The sequence below is a fragment of the Rhinolophus hipposideros genome, assembly GCF_964194185.1.
Source record: "Rhinolophus hipposideros genome assembly, chromosome: 1".
Lineage (NCBI taxonomy): Eukaryota > Metazoa > Chordata > Mammalia > Chiroptera > Rhinolophidae > Rhinolophus > Rhinolophus hipposideros.
In genome coordinates this window covers 110812316-110834006 of record NC_138047.1, presented here as the reverse complement: position 1 = coordinate 110834006, position 21691 = coordinate 110812316, and the positions used below count along the sequence as shown (strand labels likewise).

At 61.5% G+C, this 21691-nt stretch overlaps 2 protein-coding genes across 7 annotated transcripts; one reads left to right on the top strand and one right to left on the bottom strand.

The window, feature by feature from the left end:
* The first annotated feature begins 619 nt into the window (after positions 1 to 619).
* On the top strand, positions 620 to 21498 carry IDUA (alpha-L-iduronidase). 6 transcript variants are annotated; one of them, XR_013993163.1, is made up of 14 exons: positions 620 to 1121; positions 1933 to 2073; positions 12120 to 12205; positions 12396 to 12503; positions 12756 to 12851; positions 12934 to 13136; positions 13220 to 13399; positions 13508 to 13727; positions 14029 to 14241; positions 14343 to 14464; positions 14546 to 14671; positions 14747 to 14875; positions 15195 to 15295; positions 15438 to 21498. XR_013993163.1 is itself a non-coding variant. In XM_081045395.1 (14 exons), the coding sequence occupies exons 4-14, from the start codon at positions 12407 to 12409 to the stop codon at positions 15542 to 15544; spliced, it is 1542 nt and encodes a 513-aa protein (XP_080901521.1). In that variant the 5' UTR covers positions 621 to 1080; positions 1933 to 2073; positions 12120 to 12205; positions 12396 to 12406; the 3' UTR covers positions 15545 to 21498. The 6 variants fall into 6 exon arrangements, 4 of the variants coding, with proteins under 4 accessions (XP_080901521.1, XP_080901520.1, XP_080901519.1 ...); XR_013993164.1 differs by having other exon boundaries at positions 14328 to 14464; XM_081045395.1 differs by having other exon boundaries at positions 621 to 1080; positions 14747 to 14823.
* On the bottom strand, positions 3021 to 5697 carry SLC26A1 (solute carrier family 26 member 1; the record flags this gene model as incomplete). The annotated part of the gene is given in 4 exon segments (XM_081044582.1): positions 3021 to 4550; positions 5136 to 5535; positions 5537 to 5631; positions 5635 to 5697. Coding segments are annotated over 4 exon segments (2088 nt in total).
* Positions 21499 to 21691: the final 193 nt, after the last annotated feature.

Here is a 21691-nt window from a genome sequence, read left to right as displayed (position 1 = left end):
CTAAGCCTCACCCACGCCCACCTAAGCCTCACCCATGCCCACGCCCACACGCCCACCTAAGCTTCACCCACGCCCACACCCACACGCCCACCTAAGCCTCACCCACGCCCACCTAAGCCTCACCCACGCCCACACCCACACGCCCACCTAAGCCTCACCCACGCCCACCTAAGCCTCACCCACGCCCACACCCACACGCCCACCTAAGCCTCACCCATGCCCACGCCCACACGCCCACCTAAGCCTCACCCACGCCCACACGCCCACCTAAGCCTCACCCATGCCCACGCCCACACGCCCACCTAAGCCTCACCCACGCCCACACGCCCACCTAAGCCTCACCCATGCCCACGCCCACACGCCCACCTAAGCCTCACCCACGCCCACACGCCCACCTAAGCCTCACCCATGCCCACGCCCACACGCCCACCTAAGCCTCACCCACGCCCACACGCCCACCTAAGCCTCACCCATGCCCACGCCCACACGCCCACCTAAGCCTCACCCACGCCCACACGCCCACCTAAGCCTCACCCATGCCCACGCCCACACGCCCACCTAAGCCCCACCCACGCCCACGCCCACACGCCCACCTAAGCCTCACCCACGCCCACCTAAGCCCCACCCACGCCCACGCCCACACGCCCACCTAAGCCCCCCCCACGCCCACCTCCATGGCGGGTCCACTCCCACCGCCCACCGCCCACCGCCCACGCCCGGCTCTGCACCTTTGGGCGCTCGCTCCGCCCCCACGCCTTACCCGGCCTTCCTAAACCCCGCCCCAGCCCCAACTCTCCGGGGTTCCAAGCACCCGCCCCGCGGTGGTGGTCACGTGGCGCGCGACCCGGAGGCGGAACCCGCCGGCGTGGCGCAGAACGCGGCTCCGGGAGCGCAGAGGACCCGGCGGGCCTGCAGGGGTTGGGGGTGGCCCCGCGCCGCGCCCCGGCGATGCGCGCCCTCGCCGTGCGCTCCTCGCGCCCCCACGCCGCGCTGCTCACGCTCCTGGCGGCGCTGCTGACCGCGCCCCAGGCCGCCTTGGCCGAGGCCCCGAACTTGGTGCGCATAGACGCAGCCCGCGTGGTGAGTCCCCTGCGGCACTTCTGGAGGAGCACAGGCTTCTGGTGAGCCCACCCGCGGAGAAACCGACGCTCGATCGGCCCATGTCGCCTCTTTCCCGCCGCGCTCCGCCTAAACTTGGGCTGCGCACCCTGCCCCAGGCCTCTGGGACCGTCTTGTCGCAGGTGGAGAGACCTAGGCTCCTGCCGCCATGGCGCTCAGTAGACACAGCGAAGTGAGGAAGGCCGCCCTAGCCGGCTCGCTGCTTCCTCTAGGGGCCACCCTCAGTCAGAGTGGGGGGATCTCCTCTCTGTCCGGCCGGTCCAAGTGGTGTTTGGGGTCCGGCGGTGGTTTTCTAGCTGAGTGGAGCCCCGGCTGGTGGAGGCCTGGGGCCAGGCCCTGACTTCACATGGTGGCCAGGTCTGGCGGTGGCCCGAGGCAGCCCACGCTCTGGGGAGGGATGTGGCTCCCGGCACTGCTCTTGGCTGCAGACCAGAACCCTTCCAGGGGGCAGCCCCAGCCGTGTGGAATGTACCTGTGGTGGGACCTGTCCCCCAACCTTGTGTTCCTGACCCCCTCTGTCAGGTTTTGAGCTGAGCTCCCTGCTGATGGGACAAGGAGCAGGGTGGGGATTGGTTGTCTTTCCTCGGAGGCCCCCGACCCCCATAAACATGAGACTTTATAACATGCCTGGCGTTAGAGGTTATTTTATTACATCAAGGACGGTAAAATTCACCAGCAGACACTCCCCAGGCTGGAGCCAAGTGTCCCAGGCAGGCCTAGGCCCTGGCTTTGTTGGTGTGCAGTGTGTACTGAGGCTGCCCTGTGGACCCCAGCCATGGGGACTGATGCTCCACATCCTTGTTCTGTCCCCAGCCCCCCACTGCCACACAGCCAAGCTGACCAGTATGACCTCAGCTGGGACCAGCAGCTCAACCTGGCCTATGTGGGCGCCGTGCCTCATGGTGGCATTGAGCAGGTCCGGACGCACTGGCTGCTGGACCTCATCACCGCCAGGTGGGTGATGGAGGGCGTGGGCAGCCCTGGGGTGGGGGACGGCAGAGCCCACGTTATGGAGCTGAAGACAGGCTGAGAGGAGGCTGTGTCCACTGTGGAGAACAGTGCAGTGCAGTGGTGGGGGCACAAGGGATGGGGGTGGGGATGTCCTGCTCTGTGGAGCCATGACCCCTACACTTCTCAGCAAAGCGTCCAGTGGGGAGGGCAGGAGGGAAGATGTGCTCCCTGGCTCGAGGAGGCCCTGGGTGCTGGGGCAGCCCCAGGAGCAGGCACAGCTGGCTTCCTGCCGGAAGTCACCTGGAGGCTCAAGGTCAGGCTGGTGCTCCTCCACCCAGGCACTGAGGCTGGACCCATCTTCAGCGAGTCTGCAGTAGGTGCCCCGTGCTGGGTACTTGCGGGTTGGCCTCTGCAGGGCGTTGGTGCCTGAGGGCTGAGCCAAGGTTGTGTGGGCCACTCCCCCTTTGTCCTGCCGACCCCGCAGGGACCCAGGCGCTGAAGTGTAAGGAACACTTGGGTGTGTGTGTTGGGCAGCTTCCAGAGGCACAGAGACCCTCACACTCAGCCAGAGCTACTAGCTCTCAGCTGGTGGGGCGGGGGCTGTGGGGGCTAAGGGACCAGTGTCCTGGCTCCTTGAAGGCCACATGATGGCATCGGGGCCCTTGGTCAAATAAGATGGCGACACTGGGTGTCAAACTGGCCCCACAGCCACACAGCATCAGGGCCCAGCTTTGCACCAAGGTGGCATTTGTCCTACAGGTGTGGTTCTTGGAATCTCTGGGTCCTTGTCTGTGTTCACAGTGGTGTCCACCCTGTCCCAGTCGGGGCTCCCTGGTCCCTCCAGAGCAGAGATGGCACAGGCTCCTAGGAGGGTCAGTCTGGGTAGTCGGCATAAGGACGTGTGTGTGGGCACTGGGAGGAAGTGGGCCTGGGGGCAGGCGCTGGCTCTCCTAGATGGTGGAGTCGAGGGGTGCTTGCTCCCTGTGGCGGGCCCTGGCGGCCTGCACAGCGTCGTGCACACTGTGAAACAGCTGCGCGTCCTCATCCACGTCCCCCTGGCCCTCCCGGAGGAAGCCACCTCTCCTCAGGGCGTCCGTCACCGAGGGGCTGCAGCAGGCCAGGAGCAGGTCAATGCCCAGTGCCCCATAGTCTCGGCGCAGATCCCGCAGTGTGGCCAGGCCGGCTGCATCCAGGAACAGCAGTGGGGCACAGTCGATGACCACCGTGTGGAAAACAGCTGCTGTGGGCATCAGTGCAGCCGTGTTGCTCACCGGGCCTGGGTCCTTGCCCTCGATGGGGTCTCCTTCGCTGACCCCTGCCTCTGGGCCCTCCTCCTTCCTCCTGGTGGCCGTGCGGCCTGCGTGCAGCCCCGTGAGGCTGTAGAGGGACCGCAGGAAGAAGTCCTTGTTGGCGTAGTAGAGGGGCCCTGCAAAGCGGAACACCTGCACCCCAGGCTCAGGGACCAGGCCCTCAAACTCCGCAGAGTCCTCATAGAAGCCGGAGCCCCCTATGCGGGCGAGCAGGGCTGCGCGGGGGCGCTGTGTGCGGCGAGCCAGGCTGAGCAGCGACAGGAGCACGCCGGCCAGCAGCCCCACCTCAGTGCTAAGCAGCACACAGGTGGCCGCCGTGGCCACCCAGACCAGCGCATCCGCCCTGCTGAGCCGCCACAGCTGTGGGACGTCCATCACCTTGCACAGGGCCCCCCGCAGGCTGACAACAATGACGCAGGCCAGCACGCTGCGCTGTAGGTCCCTGAACACAGGTGCCAGTACCAGCAGCACCAGCAGCACCACAGCGGCACTGACCACGCTGGACAGCTGTGTGTGGCAGCCGGTGGCCGTCTTCACCAGGCTCTTGGCCAGGGTGGCGCTGGTAGCAAAGCAGTGGAAAAAGGCAGGCAGCACATTGCAGCAGCCCACGGCCAGCAGCTCCTGGTTGGCTCGCACCGAGTAGCCGTGGCTGCGCGCGAACATCTCCGCCAACGAGACAGAGAAGGCGGAGCCCACAAGGGCCAGGGGTACGGCGTCCAGCGCCATGCGCTGCATCAGCCACAGGTCCGGCACCCGCGGGGCCACAAAACCAGTGGGGATGTCGCCAGCCACACTGGAGCCGAAACGCTCATGGAGCTGCCCGAGGTGGGACACGAGCGTGGCCACCACAATGACCAGAAGCTCTGTGGGCAGGGGCACCTTCAGACGGTGCTGGCAGCGGTCCGAGAGCTCCTTAGCGGCCAGCAGCACGGCCAGGCACACGGCACTGGTGAGCACGTTGCACAGGTTGGCCTGCCCGGCACGGTGCAGCAGGCTCAGCCACGTGCTGACCACCATGCCCGGCCCCTGGTGCCGTGGGACCCGCACGCCCAGCAGGTGCTTCAGCTGGGACGTTAGGATGGTCACCGAGGCCCCCATGGCGAAGCCGTCAAGCAGTGGCTGTGAGAGATAGGCAGACACGAAGCCCAGCCGGAGGACACCCAAGAAGAGCTGTGAGCAGAGTATTGTCAGCATAGAGGGCTCTGCCCTCCCAGGAGGTGGTTTTGGTTTGTGCTAGAGCATGAGCGGGGGCAAACCCGAGCCAGCTCAGCCCGGGGCAGCCACATCCCAGCTTCTGTTCTGTGTTCTTGTGTCGAAAGGCTGCCATGTGTGTGTGTGTGAGAGAGACAGGTGCTGGGACACACTGTTACTAGCACGAGCCCACCCAGCTCCTCCTACCCCATGAGTGGTACCTCCCCACTCCCTGGAGACCTGGATCCAATGGGAGGGACTCGGGGTGGCCCCTGGGAGGGGTGACAGGGCTGGGTTGGACAGGTATAGGAGAGGGCTGGGTGTTGGGAGGTCACGGAAAGGCAGGCAGCCCCCCAGGGTCCCACCTGGGACAGGAAGCCTAGGGAGGCTGTGTGGGCTATACTTGAGCCACCTAGCCCTGCCCAGGCTGCACCTGGCTGGATAGGCTCCCCGGGCTGGGGTGTCCTCTTGGGGTTAAAGCCACCGTCCTTCGAGGCCCCAAGCCTCTGCTTCCCCTCGGCTCAGCCCTTCCAGTGGGCAGGCCCTATGTGGTCAACTCCTTACCTGGTAAATCCCAGCCACCAGCGTGAGGGCGGTGGCCACGCGGATGGCGTAGCAGTCCCGCCCACAGTCCTGCATCCCGAGCGACAGCATGGCAGCTGAGGCGTTGGGGGCACTGCTGTTGTCCCTAGGCCCCAAGACGTCCTCGGCAGGGTCAAAGCCGGCCAGTAGGAGCTCACGGTCCACCACCTGCCCCACCAGGAGGCAGAGCAGGCTGAAGATGCCCACGGAGACGTGGCGTGAGGTGCCCATGAGGAAGTAGATGAGGTTTGCAAAGAAGGACGTGTAGAGACTATAGACAGGCTGCAGCCCGGCCAGCAGCGAGTAGGCAATGGCCTGGGGCACCGGGATGATACCAATGACCAGCCCAGACAGGATGTCGCCTGCCAGGTCCTCCCGCGGGCAGTAGGTCCTGCACCAGTGCCTGGGCCCCCTGCACACTGCACATACAGCTGCGCCGCAGCCTGGCCTTCAGAGTCTCATGCAGGCCCCGGGGTGCCTAAGGTCGTCGGCGGACCAGTATCGGCCCCCCGCCATGTCCCACAAGCTCAGGGGAAACATCCATCCTGGGGTACCAGGTCCCTCGGGAAAACCTGCAATGGAGAAGCAGGCATGGGTGCTGGGGCAGTGGGATGTGCTGGGGCAGAGGGTGCCACAGAGACCCAGATACGTGTGGCCAGACCATGGCCCTGCTGCTTCCTTTGCACTCTCGTCGAAGGGCAGGCCCTTCCATTGCCCACACTTGAGGCCCCTCCACCAAACCACCGAGGTCCCCTCTAGCGGTCGCTCCATCACTTCTGCATGGTGGACCCTGAGGCTGGCAGCTCGGAAGAAGAGCCTCGCAGAGGGCCAGAACCCCAAGCCGATGTCTCTGCTGGCTGGCTGGACCCCAGAGCCCCCCTGGATTCTGTTACTGGAGGAGGAGTGCGAATAGCTCGGGCACAGAGCTGGCTCCAGGAGTGGGCCGTGGCAGGCCTGGCACAGACCGGCAGGCAGTGCTCTGTGGTCAGCATCTGATTGCTTAGCCGTGCGGGGCTTGCAGTTAAATCACTTACCCCAAAGATTGCTGACTCACACGTTTCCCCAGGCAAGTGTTGCCTGAGCTGCTTACTGGGGGAGTTGTACTGTAATTAGAGGCTCACAAATAATTACATTGTGTGGCCTCTGAAAAGCTCCCAGTCCCCCAGGAACAGGGCTGCAGTGCGAGAGATGCGGTGGGGGCAGCGTGTGCCTGGAGCAGGATGATTGGGTTGTGGGGTCCTTTTGGCAGTCAAGGCTCAGGAACCTGGCCAGCCCTGGGACAGGCGCAGGCAATATGTGACCCTCTGGCTCTGGGGCTGAGCGCTCTGGCTCCCAGGGCACTGGAGGGTGGGCATGGACCAGAGGGGACCAAGGGAGGGGCTGGTCTCCTTGGCCCATCCCTGCACACCCTCCCTGCCCTTCCAGGAGGTGAGTTTGGTCCATGCTGGAGCATGAGCGGGGGTGAACCCGAGCCAGCTCAGTCCCGGGCAGCCACATCCCAGCCTCTGTTCTGTGTCCTTGTGTGGAAAGGCTGGTGTGTGTGTGTGTGTGTGTGTGTGTGTGTGTGTGTGTGTGTGTGTGTGACGGGTGCCAGGACACAGTTACTAGCAGGTGTGCCCTCCTTGCTGTGAGGATGGGGGTCCTGGGTCTGGATTCCAGCCCAGCGCTGACCCCCTCTGAGTGGGCAGGTGCCTGTCCTCATTGCATTCTCTCCTCTACGGAGGCGGGACCTGCCCTGTGGGGCTGGCAGGAGGTAAATGAGAGCTTTACACGGTTCCCCTCGTGACCCACAAGTGATAAACGAAGGGCAAGCTGCTGTTTTACAGTGATTATTCAGAATCTCAGTCCCTCACCTTTAAAGTGAAGAAGTGGGTGAGAAGGGGCCCACCACGTGGGGGCTGAAGCCCAGGTGGCTCCCTTTGGTGGGGCTGGAAGGCCAAGCTGGCCTGGCTGCTGTCCCCAGAGGCCCTGGCACCATGGGCAGCCTGGCTTGGTCCTGCTTCTCCCGTCCTCACGAGAGCTGCCAGATGCTAAGCAGGAATTAAGAGCAGCAGCCAAATGTCCTGCTGAGCTCCATCCCCGGGGCAGGACAGTGAGAGGTTGAGGAGCTCCCACCCTGGCCCAGCCACACAGCCCCACTTTGCAGGCCCTGCCCTGGCCCCGAATCTGGTGAGCCTGGGTGGGGAGACTAGGAGCCCCATTTGGGGCCAAGGATGGGAGTGGTGCCTGGAGGTGGGGATGGCCTGAGACTGGGTGGGTGAGGGTCAGGCTCCCCACCTGCGATGCCATCTGCACCTCTCCAGATCTGACTCCTTGTCCGAAGAGTCTGCGTTGGGCCCTGAATTCTCCCCCAGTGCTCTCAAGTCAGAGCTGGGGCCTCCCTCTCCTCCCCCCCACTCTGGCCTGGGACCCATTAGGCCTTGGGCAGGGGGGCTGTTTGCCCAGACCAGGAGCTGTGGTTTACTGGACCCTGGCCTGAGGGCTGGCAGGGTGAGTCATCAGTTCGGGGCCTCAGGCTTCAACTTGGGGCAGATAAGGTACATGGGGGGGGGGGTAATGGCGAAGTGCAGCGGGAAGGGCAGCTACTGAGGCGTCATCAAAGGCTTATCTTCTCACCCAGCTACTGAAAAAGGGTGTGGGATGGGGAACAGTGGTATGGAACTCAGTGGCATGGAGGGCCCCTGGGTGCACAGAGCAGTGGTGGCCAGTGCAGACACGTGCAGGTGTGCTGGGTGTTGGTACAGAACAGGGCAGTGGGGTGATTTGCGGGGAACCTACTGTAGGAGGAAACCCCTCCTTCCCCCCAGCAATGGGGGAGGGCAGGGATTTTCAGAGGCTCTCTGGGTTTGTATAACCTGTGCTAGGATTCCTGGCAAGTGGCACTCTTTAGGGGAGGGGCTGTTCTCAGTGCGAACAGCACCTAGCGCCAGCACCCTGACAGCTACACTGTCAGGGCCCAGCCTTGGCTGCCCTCAGTGGCACGAATTGGGCCCCGAACTTCCCCAGCTTCTACCCAGGCTGTTTGTCCAAAGCAGGTGAAGAAATACAGTTGAGGTCACATCTGCCCTTTGAGAGGGTTGTAGGACCCCTGGGGTCTAGGACACACCCACAGGCACCATCCCTCTGCTTCTCTGTTGTGCATTCACTGCTGTGACCATCCTGTGGTCTGGCCAGGCACGTGGGCAAGTGCCTGGGGCCCACTCCCCCCCACCCGCTGGGCCTACTGAGTGCAGGCTCTGGGCCGGTGGCAGGCGGCAGACGGTGGCATGGCAGGCGGCAGGCTTCCCGGGTCTCCAGCGCCTGCCACTTGCTGCAGCCATTCTCATTGGCCTCCTGCCCAGTCCCATGCCACACGGTTGTTTCCTTAATAATCGTCTTTAAGGCGCCTGTTTTAAATGATTAAGTACACTTATTTGGAAAGGAAACACTATCTCTACAAGTAAAAAGGCTGGCAGACAGCCCATTTGGATCCCAGGGTCCTGAGAACCGGACCCAAGTTTCTCCCGAAGATCCGGCCACACTTGCGTGCCCTCTAGGGTTCCAGAAGTTGCAGGGCTCCGGGCCGACCCGCCTCTCGGCCAGCGGCACGGGCCCAACACCTTCCCTCCCCTCCCGGGACCACGGCTGCAGCGCGGCCCTTGCTCATCAACCGTCAGCACGCGCGGCCAGGGTCCCTGCCGCTCACTCCTCCCCCCGCCATCCCCCTGCCACGGAACGCGCGGCCAGGGTTTCCACCCCGAACCCAGGCCCCCCGCGCCGCGCCGCGCCCCCTCCCGCGCGTGCGCCCCACTCGGCGCCCCCACTGATGAGCACACGCTGATCGGTCCTCACAGCTCAGGCACTTGCAGCCCAGGTCCCCGCCCCGCGCACGCGAGCACTTACCAGGCCCGGGCCCCGCTGTGTCTTCGCGGCGCACGCGCTCAGGCCTGGGAGGGGCGGGCTTGGTGCCACCGACCGGCCGCAGGCGCGCGGTCAATGAGGCAGTTGTGCGGCCCAGGCCCAGGTGCCCCGCCAGAAACGGGAAGCGACCCCGCTGGTGCCTCGCGGCCAGATTGGGCCCCTTGCGGGGTGGCAGGATACACTGACCCTCGGGGGTGATTGCTGGCCGGGTCTGCGACTGATTCAGGCCTGTGCAGGGGGAGAGCTGGGGTGGGCTGCGCACTTCAACTTACCGCTCACCAACCCCCAGCCCTCCCGCCCATCTTGGAATGTACAGCACCATTTCCCCTCCCAACTGGGCCAGGGGCGCCTGGACAGTGTGGCCCAAGAACTGTCCGGGGTTCCTTGTCCCCCACTCCCTTTGGGTTTCCTGGGCCCTGGGGTCAGGTGTACTGTCCCACACCCCCACCCCCGCATCGCTGGCTGCCCAGGCTGATGGAGCCAGCTGACACTCACGTTTACCCAGGGTGACAGATTGGGGCTTCCCGGTTGGTGCCTCACTGGCCCACAGCACTGAGCAGGGACCAGCATTCAGCAAGCAAGCGGCGGCCTGCTGTGCTCCCCACCCCTGTCAGCCCAGTGTGGCCAGGATCTGTGCAGAAAGTGCTCCTATGCTCTCACTTCCCATTTGGTCACCCATGGCTTGCACCAGCTCTTTCACTCAGCTCCCCCTCCCCCCCTTCTTCACTACCACCCCACCACTTGTGGGACTTTGGAACCCATCTGTCTTCTGCACCCATTTAATTTTTACCCAAGTGCTTGTTAAGTTTTATTTCTTTGCAGGCATGTGCACAAGGACCCACCCACCGCCGTCCCTCCCATCCAAAGGTCACAACCTTTGGATGGGGGGGAGGGGAAGAGGTGGGTCCTTGTGCACATGCTTGTCCTGCTGCCCCCAGAAGGTGGACACAGCCCCTGCAGAGGGGCCAGCAAGGGCACGCAGGGTGTGTGGCCCCAGAGGAGCGAGAGGCACCTGTGTGTGGTGGCCAGACTCGGGCCCCTGGGTGGACTTTGAAGGCCAGGCCCAGGATCTGCCTTGACCTTGTCTGAAGTGAGGAGTGGGGTGAGAAGGACCTGGAAGGGAGGTGTTGACTTGTCCAGGTCCTCACTGTGTCTGGGAGACAAAGCTGGGCTGGCCAGGCTGTGTCCTGGGATGGAGACTGACAGACCAAGAGCAGATTAGGGTCTGATTCCAAGGTGCCCTCTCCTTTCCCCTCCCCCACCGTCGCACACATGGGACAAACCTTGCTGCCACATTACAGGCCCTCTCATCATTTCTTGCCTTCCTCCCTCAGATCGATAGGTGGAGCAGGCTTGTACTCAAGGGGAGCCCTCAGGCCCCCTGCCAACCCACCTGCATGTGCTCCTCAAGTGGCAACACCCCTAAAGGGTCCCCAAGCTCAGTGCTTGCCCCTGCTTGCTCTACCTGCCCCCCGCCCCCACCTGGGTCTGACTGAGGGCCACCAGCTTCCTCACCCAGCCTCCAAGGCCAGGTTTACCCATGGATGTCCACTCCCCATGGCCAACTCCGAGAACCATCTGACTGCTATCTGGTCCCCAACTACCTCTGCCCTCTGCACCCCTGCCGGCCTAGCTGCTCAAGCAGAAATCCGAGGGGCTCACCACAAATCTGTCCACACATACTGTTCCCTGTAACTCGTAAATCCATCCACTCAGCCCCTCCTTATTTTCTCTGCGGCCACCACCTGGTCTGGGCACCACACCTCCCCCTGGGGAACCATCATCTGACTTCAATTAGCAGCCAGAGGGACCCTTTCAAAACATCGTGGCAAAGGCAAAACCATGGGGACTGAAAAGATCTGTATGCCAGGAGTGTGGGGTGGAGGGGACATGAATAGGGGAGCACTAAGGATTTGGGGCAGGGAAACTATTCTGTGACACTGGTGATGGATACATGTCACATCTTTCCAAACCCATAGAACATACAGCACCAAGGGTGACCCTAATGTCAGCTACGGACTCTGGGTGGTGATGATGTGTCAGTGCAGGTTCATCAGTCCTAACACATGTCCCCTAGAATGGGGACATTGGTGATGGGGGAGGCTGTGCAGGTGTCCTAGCGGGGGGGAATGGGAACTCTACCTCCCTCTCAGTTTGGCTGTGAATCTAAAACTGCTGTAAGAAGAATTCAGTCTTGAAAACAAGCAAACCAAAAATGCGATGGCACCTCTCTGCTTGGGTCCCTGAAAGGACCCCAATTTCACCCTGAGTCAGGGTCCCATCCTCACCCATATTCTGCCGAGGTCCACTCACTGCCTTTCTGCTGCTGAATTGCATGTTCATTTCTCCCCCAGAGCCTCTGCACAGGCTGTCCCATCTGCCCCCCAGGCACGCTCATTGCTGGCTTGTCCCATCACTTGTGAGGGCTGACATGTTACCTTGGGGAAGCCCTCACTGCCTGGTCCCTTGCTCCCTGTCACATCCTCTTCACAGCACATGGGATTTGAGTAATTGCCTGATGGTGCCCATCTCCTCTCAGCATGAGCCCCAAGGGAACTGGGCCCCAATCTGGGGTGAGCATGGGGTGGGGAGGCTGCCCTTCTCCCTTTCTTGCTTGTCTGTGTGGCCTCGGAGTGTGGGAGGGGGGACAGGGTACTGCTGAGACAAATCTGGGTCCCTGGCCTCCAGGGGGCACAGAGAAGCAGGCTGTGGCACCTACCAGGTCCTGTCAGGCCCTTGTCCATAGCCCTGCACTCCATGGTCAGCTGTCTTCAGGATGCCATGTGCCCTGCTCCATCCTGTTGTACCTTTCCCAAAAGACCTGCCTGCCCAGCCCGCCTCTGAGCCCCAAACTGTTCTGAGCCTCTGAGGGCTTTGGGGTGGGGGTTCCAGTGCAGGCACACTAGTTCATACCAGGCTGTGACTGCCAGCTAAGCTTCCATAGTTGGTGTTTTCCAAGGGGAGGGGCCCGCTGAGTCTGGAGCCGAATCCCGTGTGGCACCTTGTGGACTCCCCACCTGCTTGGATGTGGCCACCTCGTCCGTGACATTGCATGTCCCTCTCCAGGGGATCGGCTAGGCAGGGCCTGCACTACAACTTCACCCACCTGGACGGGTACCTGGACCTTCTCAGGGAGAACCAGCTCCGCCCGGGTGAGTGGCTGGCCCTGCCCTCTGCCCATTAGGTGCTGTCTACCCCCGACCTGGCCCCTCTGGGTCTGCAGTGGTTGTCCACCACGATTGGCCTTGGTGCTGGCCTGGTGGACCCAGGCTGGGTGGGGCTTGGGGAGCTTGGGGATGGTGTGGGTGGTGGGCAGGGGGCAGCCACCGTCCTGTGTTGCAGGCTTCGAGCTGATGGGCAGCCCCTCAGGACGCTTCACCGACTTTGAGGACAAGCAGCAGGTGTTGGAGTGGAAGGACCTGGTCTCCCTCCTGGCCCAGAGATACATGGGTGGGCAGGGGCAGGCCCTGGGGGTCCGGGTGGGCGCTCCTGGGCAGGCTGTCCTGCACCACCCCAGTCACCTGGCTGCTCTGCCACATACCTGCGGGCCAGGGCCTCCTGATGGGAGCTGGAGGAGGGCCAGGCTCACATATCAGTCAGCCCCTTCACATCCAAACCCCCCAAGCTTGGGCGCTGCGAGTAGGTATGGGCACCCTGCTGCCCCAGGGGAGGGGGCAGCGTGACAGCAGGGACACTCTGCAGGTAGGTATGGATTGGAGCACGTTTCCAAGTGGAACTTTGAGACGTGGAACGAGCCGGACCACCACGACTTTGACAACGTGTCCATGACGATGCAAGGTGGGCGGGGCCTCCGGGTCCTGTGGAGCTGAGGGGATGGGAGCGGCCCTTCAGGTGTGAGCTCCCTGGTCCCTCCCGCCAGGCTTCTTCAACTACTACGACGCCTGCTCCGAGGGTCTACGTGCGGCCAGCCCTGAGCTGCGCTTGGGTGGCCCCGGGGACTCCTTCCACCCGCCTCCGCAGTCACCGCTGTGCTGGGGCCTCTTGGGGCACTGTCACCACGGCACCAACTTCTTCACGGGAGAAGTGGGCGTGAGGCTGGACTACATTGCCCTCCACAAGAAGGTAGGGCCCCAGGACCTGGCCCGCCCTGCAGCGGCGGTCAGGTGTGCTGGCCCTGGCCGCGCTGAGGCCCGCTGCCTCCGCAGGGTGGGGGCAGCTCCATCGCCATCCTGGAGCAGGAGAAGGTGGCCGTGCGGCAGATACAGCAGCTCTTCCCCAAGTTCGCCGACACCCCCATTTACAATGACGAGGCGGACCCGCTGGTGGGCTGGTCCCTGCCGCAGCCCTGGAGGGCCGACGTGACCTATGCGGCCATGGTGGTGAAGGTGGGCCCGCCCCCCCCGGACCTGCCCATAGGAGCGGCCTCCTCTGGGGTGGGACAGTGGGGGCGGTGGCCGTGGCGACGTGGTCCCAGCTGCCGCTGACGCCTGCAGGTCATTGCGCAGCACCAGAACCTACTGGTGGCGAACACCAGCTCTTCCTCCGTCCACTACACGCTCCTGAGCAATGACAACGCCTTCCTGAGCTACCACCCACACCCGTTCTCCCAGCGCACGCTCACTGCGCGCTTCCAGGTCAACAACACACGCCCGCCCCACGTGCAGCTGCTGCGCAAGCCGGTGCTCACCGCCATGGGGCTGCTGGCCCTGCTGGGTGAGCCGGGCGGGTTCCGCATCGCTGCCAGCCTGGAAGCAAGCGAGGCCAGACTGGCACACTCTGGGCCCAGGCCTCCTTGCGCAGGGCTGTCATTCCCGGCCCTGAGTTGCCAGGGAAGCCGGATGGAGGTGCCTTGCTGGGGGGAGCACGCTTCCCCCAGCTCTGTGGCCACAGAGGTTGTGGTGTGACCGGGCCCTCCAGGCTGGGGACCTCCAATGGAACGGGGCAAATGGTGAGAAGCCAGGCCCTGGGTGGGGTGGCAACCTCCGTGTGGTGACTACCGCCCCACACCCTGCAGATGAAGAGCAGCTCTGGGCCGAGGTGTCGCAGGCAGGGATTGTGCAGGACAGCAATCACACTGTGGGGGTCCTGGCCAGCACCCACCGCTCCACTGGCCCCGCAGACGCCTGGCGCGCCACGGTTCTGGTCTACGTGAGCGACGACACCCGCGCCCACGCCAACCGCAGCGTCGCCTTGACTCTGCGCCTGCACGGGGTGCCCCCGGGTCCAGGTGAGTAGGGGTCCCAGGGCGGGGGTCGCGGGGTGTCTGGCGGGGTGGGGCCTGGAGGTGGCCGGCCTGGTGAGACTCGGCCCCAGTGTCCGACTTTGCAGGGCTGGTGTACGTCACGCTGTACTTGGACAACCGGCTTTGTAGCCCCCACAGCGAGTGGCAGCGCCTCGGCCGGCCGGTATTCCCCTCGCCAGAGCAGTTCCGGCGCATGCGTGAGGCCGAGGTCCGCCGGCGGGGTGGGGTGAGGCGGGGACAGGGCTGCTCCAGAGGTGCGAGGGCCCTGAGTACCTGCGTCTGTCCCTAGGACCCTGTGGCCACAGCGCCGCGCCCCTTTCCCCCCAGCGGCCGCCTGACGCTGCAGCCCGAGCTCCCACTGCCCTCGCTGCTGCTGGTGCACGTGTGCGCGCGCCCCGCGGAGCCGCCAGGCCAGGCAAGTGGCAGCCCACCCTGACCCTACCTTCCCCACCCACCCCACACCCCTGTCACTGTTCCCCCCTCTTCCCAGGTGACCCGGCTCCGCGCTCTGCCCCTGACCCACAGGCAGCTGCTTTTGGTCTGGTCTGATGAGCACATGGCCTCCAAGTGCGTGAGTGTGGTTGTTCCGCCTGGCACGCGCCCGTTGGTCCCCACCCAGGTGCTCACCCCCAGCCCCTCTGGGCACTGTGACCACGTGATCACTCCACTCTGTGCCCTAACCCTCCACCCTCACCACCCCCAGGTTGTGCACTCCTCCTCTCGCATACCTGTCCCCACAGATAACCCAGGGTGTCACCCCGTCTGATGCAGTGTGGGGGTTCCTACAGGGGACATTGCAGGTGGCAGTTGGGCTTCAGCCTCCTCCCCTCATCACTTCGGGAAGCATGTCCACGGGGCTGGAGGGAGTAGGGCTCTCTGTGGGGCCTGCCCAGCCTCCCCCCTGGACCTCAGCCCTGGTCCTGACTGACCTTCCCCAGGTGCCTGTGGACATATGAAATCCAGTTCTCGCGGGATGGTCATGCGTACGCTTCTATCAGCAGGAAGCCGTCGACCTTTAATATCTTTGTGTACAGCCCAGGTGCGTCCTCCACTCACTCCCGGGCCTCAGCACAGTGCCCTGTGCAGTGGGGCCTGGGACCTTGCAAAGCCTGGAGTCAGGGAATTGGGGTGGGTTCAGGGGCCACACGTTTAAGATCATGCTTGTACCTTTGTGTCCCCAGACACAGCTGTCGTCTCTGGCTCCTACCGGGTTCGAGCGGTGGACTACTGGGCCCGGCCAGGTCCCTTCTCAAACCCTGTGAAATACCTGGAGGTCCCTGTCCCATGAGGGCCACTGCTGTCTAGTGACTGTGAGCCTCTGCTGAGTGGCGAACCCCGGGCAGCCAGGGGCCAAGATGCTGGGTCACCATCAGCCGTCAGTTAGTCGTTAGCTCTATTCATCCCTGCAGTCCCCCACTCACCCCCTTAAAGTGCCTTTCCACATGTTGGACTTGGAATTGCCCTTTTTGGACAGACGCTGGCTGGAGCAAGCTGTCCTCACCCCCCTCCCACTCAGACCACTCTCCCCACCTGTGGGTGCCAGACGGGAAACTAGATGGGCACAGACAGGTCTGAGCTGCGGGAGGGGGCTAAGGTGCAGGGGCCATTAGGATGGCTACCCTGCCGGACCGGGGTCTCTGGTGGCTGCGCCAGGTACAGCAATCCCATCCCGCCTTCCGCCCGTTCTGCAGAGGGGAATTGAGGCTGTGCTGGGGAGGGGGTGGCCCGCGTCAGGAAGAGCCCAGGGGCACCCACTTCCTGCAGCCCAGCTGGCTGCCCCCGACCCCCTGCCAAGTGGGGACTAGGGTGGGGCTTCCAGGCTGCCTGGCCAAGACTGGCCAGCAGCAGAAACAGCCATAATGTCCACTGAGGGTTGTGCCCGCCCCCACAGACATCCTGGCTCCATGTCTGGGCCCAGAAGGAAACAGATGGCATGCTCAGATGAAGGCAATTTGGGGACTGTGACTAGACTTGTGGGCAGGAGGCAGGGAAGCTACAAGAGGTGCTGCAGAACCCGCGGGCCCCCCACTCCAGGGCAGACAGAGCAGATGGGGGAGCACTTACCCTTCCAGACAGAGAAAGGGGTGGGGAGCCCACCTGGTGAGGAACAGAGACCTTTGGCCAAGGCCTGGGAGCCCTGATCCCGCTGTCCTCCCTCTGGGCTGCCCTGGGCTCAGGTGGGGGAGGGGACGCATCTGGAAGGGCAGATGGAAGACAAGGCCCATAACCCCTCTGGCGCCCCTATACCTGCCCTCCCTGTGTCGATGCGAAAAGTTCAGGGGCCACCAGTTACCTTGTCATGGGCAGTTAATTTGGTCATCTGTCCGTCTGAACCCTGAAGCCAGCACCTGTTCCCCATGTGGGTGCCTGAGACCTTGGTGCTTGGGGGCTCAGACGGGTGGCTCGGACACCAGGCCTCGTGTCTGTGGGGCACCATTGCCCACTAACCATTGTACCACACAGGGGCTCCTGCCCCGTCACGAAGCACTGTCTTAGCTCGGGCTGCCCTTGCTAAAGACCACCGTCTGGGTGGCTCAAACAACAGGTTTACCTTCTGGCCCTGGAGGCCAGAAGTCAGATCAAATGTGGGCAGGCAGGTCCTCTTGACGCCTCTCGACGTGGCCTGCAGGTGGCGCTCTCTCCCCATGTGAGTCTGCTTATGTGGGTCCCAGTCTGGCCCACTCGAAACCTCCCTGTCTCCAAATGTCATATTCAGAGGTGCGGTGGGTATGTGGGGGGGGTGTTAGAGCTTAAATATATGACCTCCGCGGGAACACGGTTCAGCCCTAACTGACCCTGTTTCTCTGTGGTGGCCCCGGGCCCATCACCCCAGAAGCAAAGCAGCTTCTTCCATTTGCTGGCTCAGTGGCCTGAGGATCCCAGAGACCATCTCAGCTTCCAGCTCAGTGGGAGGGGACTGGGTTCCCTGGTGGACCAAGTCCTTCCTTGGGCACCAGGAAGGACCTGCAAACCTGCTGAGCAGAGATCCCAGGGGCCAGTGAGGGGTGTAGGGGCCTCTCCGACCCTCCGTCTCAGCCCTGTGAGTCCTGGCTTTGAGCAGAGCTGCAGTACCCAGTCAAAGTCTGCACCTCAGCGGGTGTTCTGGCCCCAGCCATGCCACCTGTCCTGCTGGTAAGATGGACCTTCATTTGGAGGTGACTGTGTCTCCAGGGTAGTCACCTGTGCTTTGTCCCTCAGTCCCTGCCTGGGACGCATGTCACTGGCTCCTCTGATGTAGCTTCCATGTAGTCAGGTGGTCACCAGACTGCTGACGCATCCCCACCCTCTCGCCACACTGATGGATTAGCTTTGGTCTTGGCTGGTTTGGGATTGGGCTTAGGGTTGTGCGAGAACTGGGGAAACCCTGTGATTGGCTCACGCAAGCCTCTGCCCCCAGCTGCCATGGCCACTTGGCACCTGGGACCGTGGGGTCATCACTGGGATTGGCACACCCTGTTTATGAGAGACTCCATGTAGGGGGTGGTCCTGTTTCTGTGGGACAGGGCACTCTCACTCTGCCCCCAAATTTCTTGTCTGGGGCTTTCTGAATCGGGCAACTGATCAACCTCTTGGATGCAGAGCCAACTTGGGCCCCTTGTGTCACCTCGGCTGTGCCCTCTGACATGTGGGTATATGCACCCATATGCCCATCAGCCCCCTCTGCTCTCGTTTCTACCCCGGCAGCCCCAGGGGAGGGGGAGGGACAGTTCAGCGGAGCTGGAGCCTCCTCTCCAACACTTGACTCACCCCGACCGCAAAATGCTGCATGCACTCGGCTCACTGGGCACTTGGGCCCCTCAGCAAAGCAGGTCAGACCTTTTCCAGAACTTGGCCGCAAGTCTGAGGCTGCTTTCCCGGTGGAGACTGGATGTTGGAGAGGAAGAAGGGGCCACTCTAGGGGCCAGGGGTCTGGCCTGAGGTGCTGCTCTTGGTCTGCCTCAGATAGTGTGGGGTCCGAGGGGCTGTGTGCCCAAGCAGCAGCGTGGTCGTGTCACGCCTACACCTGCCCCATAGCCTTTTCTGGCAACATTACCTGGCCCAGGAAACGGGCCAGAACTGCTGCCCCCAGATTGAGGCCCACTGAGCACTGTGCCTCTGAGAACAGGGTGTCCCAACACTGCCAACGCTGTGGGACCCCTAAGACCTCCCAGAGGCTCCTGGACTCACACTGTGTCCCCCACCCTCTGGTTTACTAAGGCAGCGAGAGACTTCTTACCTCCTGCGTACCAGCCCACTTGGCGTGATATTGTCAGGGAGATTGAGCTTTCAGTGGGTCAAACTGAGACAGCAGCAGAGTTGGTGCCATTGAGGCAAACTGTGGAAATGTGCTGATGTCCCTGTCACGTGACAGCTCAGTGCTGCTGGTCCCTTCCTTGATGGGGACAGAAAAGGAAGGGTTTGCAGGTCAGCTGCATACTGAGTGGCATGGCTGTGATTTTCTCCAGCAAAGATACTGCACCCAGACCTCAGCCATGCTTGGTGGCACCATGGGCCACATGTCATCTGTCATTCGGCACCGACTTGGCAAGTTACACAGAGAACATGGAAGGCATCCTCCTGTGTCTTCCATGTGTCTGACACGGAGGCTGATTTGTGCGGCTTCCCCATGGAGGGGCCACTTGGGGGCGTGGAGGGACGTCCCCATAGCCCCCACCCAGGTCAGGGGCCCAATGTAGGGACGCTGCCCCAGGCAATGTGTGGATGTTGCCCATGTGACCAGCAATGACGGTGCTCAGGTGTCGAAGTCAGCAGCAGCTCGGGGCCAGCAGGCAGCAGCGCTGGGGAGTAAGGACTTCCCTCTGCAGGGCAGACACCTGAAGAGGGCACAGGGCCTCTTGCAATCCTGGGGACATGCCAGCGGCTGCACTGTGAGCGCTTCAGGGATGCAGCCGCCCCGTCCATCACGGGCTCTGCGTCCATGAACTGACGCAGGTCTGAGATGACGCAGGCCCTGCAGCCTTGCTGTGACAAGTGTCAGAACTGCCCAGCACACCCTTGGTCTGCACATGTTCCCAGCAGCGCCTCATCTGCTGGACCCTGTGTTAGTCGGCCATCTCACATATGACAAGGACCCCTGTGAGGCCATCATTTCAGGAACTGTGTGTGTGTGTGTGTGAGAGAGAGAGAGAGAGAGGGAGAGAGGGAGAGAGGGAGAGAGAGAGAGAAAGAGAGCCGGGTCTTGTTAAAACTCGGGTTTGACTGCCAGGCACCACTGGGCCTGGGGCTCATGTGGGGAGCAGTGGGGTTGGAGCTGCAGGCCGGGTTGAGACCAGTGCCCAGTCTCCTGCCTTTGGCTCCACTCCCAGGGGCTCAGCTGGTCACGGGTGGCTGCGTCCATCACCTCAAGCTGTTTGTGCAGTGGTTTGTCCTGCCAGCACTGGCTGCTGGGGGCCCATCTCCTTTTTGTTCTGAAGGTAGAGGAATGGCCCACGTGCAGACATGACAGGTTTTCCATGGGGCAGGCCCCCTGCTGAGGGCTTCCTGCCTGTCTGTGCCTGTGTCCCTCCTGCATCTCAGCCAGCGAGGGCCTTGGCGGGGACCAGCCTTCCGTCACCACTGTGTGGAGCCCCTGCCCCATTGCCCTCAGCTCTCAGATCTGCACCTCTTCCCTTTCAGGGCAGAAGCAGGGACAGCCAGTCCTCATGAGTACTGCGGTTGCCATAGCAGCCAGCCCCTTACTGGGGTGTAACGGACACAATAAAGTGCACTATTCCAAGCATACAATTTGATCAGTTCTAACACGTTTACGTGATGAAACCATGACCATAATCTAGATAGTGAACATTGCCATCATCTCATGCCTCCCCCCGGCCCCCAGCCCAGGCAGCCCCAGGTCTGCTCTCTGTCCCTCCATCAATTTTTCCAGAATGTTATACAAATGCTGTCATATCACATGCACCTTTTAAACTGACTTCTTTCACTCAGCGTAGTTATTTTGAGATTCCTGTGTTGCGAGTGTCAGTCGCTCACTCCTTATTGCCGACTGGGCCCCAGGGGACGGGTGCACAACGGTCGGTCTGTCCATTCCCTTGTCACGGACTTGCCAGTTTGGGGCTACTCCAAAGAAAGCTGCTGTGAGCAGTCGCGTACAAACCTTCATGGGGACACGTGCCTTCTCTTGTCAGGTAAACACCTAGGAAGGAAGGAATGGAGCATAGGACCAGGTTAGATACGTGCTTGGCAGTTAAAGACTCTGCGGAACTCTTTTCCAGAATGGTTGTATCTGCCTGTCAGCAGCAGCATGTGACAGTCCCACGCCCGCACCCCTCACCCCACTGACTTACACACTATGCTTGTGTCTTGCCACCGTGCTAAGTGCACTAATACAGAGGATGCCAAAAAAAAAAAATGTATACACATTTTAAAAAAGGAAAAAAAACTGTTAAAATTGTAATAACATATACCAATGACAGATGATGACTACGAGACATGTTTGACTTCTGCAATTACAAGAAGTGCTCAAAGTGGTTCCCATCAGCGTAGTTTTAATACAGTTTTTTCCTTTCTTAAAATGTGTATACATTTTTTTGGCACCCTCTGTATTATTAGCTGAGCGCCCTTTTTCTTGTCAATTTGGTAGCACTGTCTTTTTTTTTAATTTTTAAATTTATTTTAAGTGTGTCTTTTCAGGACCTCTCAGCTCCAAGTCAAGTAGTTGTTTCAATCTGGTTATGGAAGGCGCAGCTCACAGTGGCCCATGTGGGGACTGAACTGGCGACCTTGTTGTTAAGAGCTCACACTCTAACCAGCTGAGCTAACCAGCTACCCCAACTTTGACACTTTCTACATAGGTGATCATGTCCTTTACAAATTGGACCATTTTGCTCATTTCCTTCCAATGTGTGCTGGCTGAACCTCCAGCCTGGTTCTGGACAGAACGGAAAGAGTAGCTCAGTCTGCTTCTGATTTGGGGCAAGAGTTAGTTTTTAACAGTTCGGTGTGACGTTGGCCGTAATGTTTATCAGGCTGGGAAAGTCCTCAGTGCCTAGTCGGCTGAGAGCTGTTTCTTTAAAAATCAGGAATGGGTGTTGGATTCTGTGCAATGCCTCGTTTGCATCTATTGAGATAATTGTATGGTTTTCTTTCTGTCAACTAGAAAATCATATTGGTTGGTTTTCAAGTGTTAAACCAACTTTGCATCCCTGGGATAAACCCCACCTGATCACAACGCATTATCCTTTTTGTATACTGTTGTATTTCATTAACTACAATTAAAAATGTTTTGCACCTATGTTCATGCCAGATACTGTCCTGCACTGTCTGTTTTTGGCCTCAGGGCCATGGTGGCCTCGTGGGGTGAATTGGGTGGTCTCCCTTCCTTTCCCTTTTCTGGTAGTGTCTGTGTAGAATGGGTTTTATTTCCTCTTCCAATGTTTTGTAGAATTTATCACTGAAGCCCTGTGGGCCTGGTGTTTTCATTGGGGGAAGGTTTTTA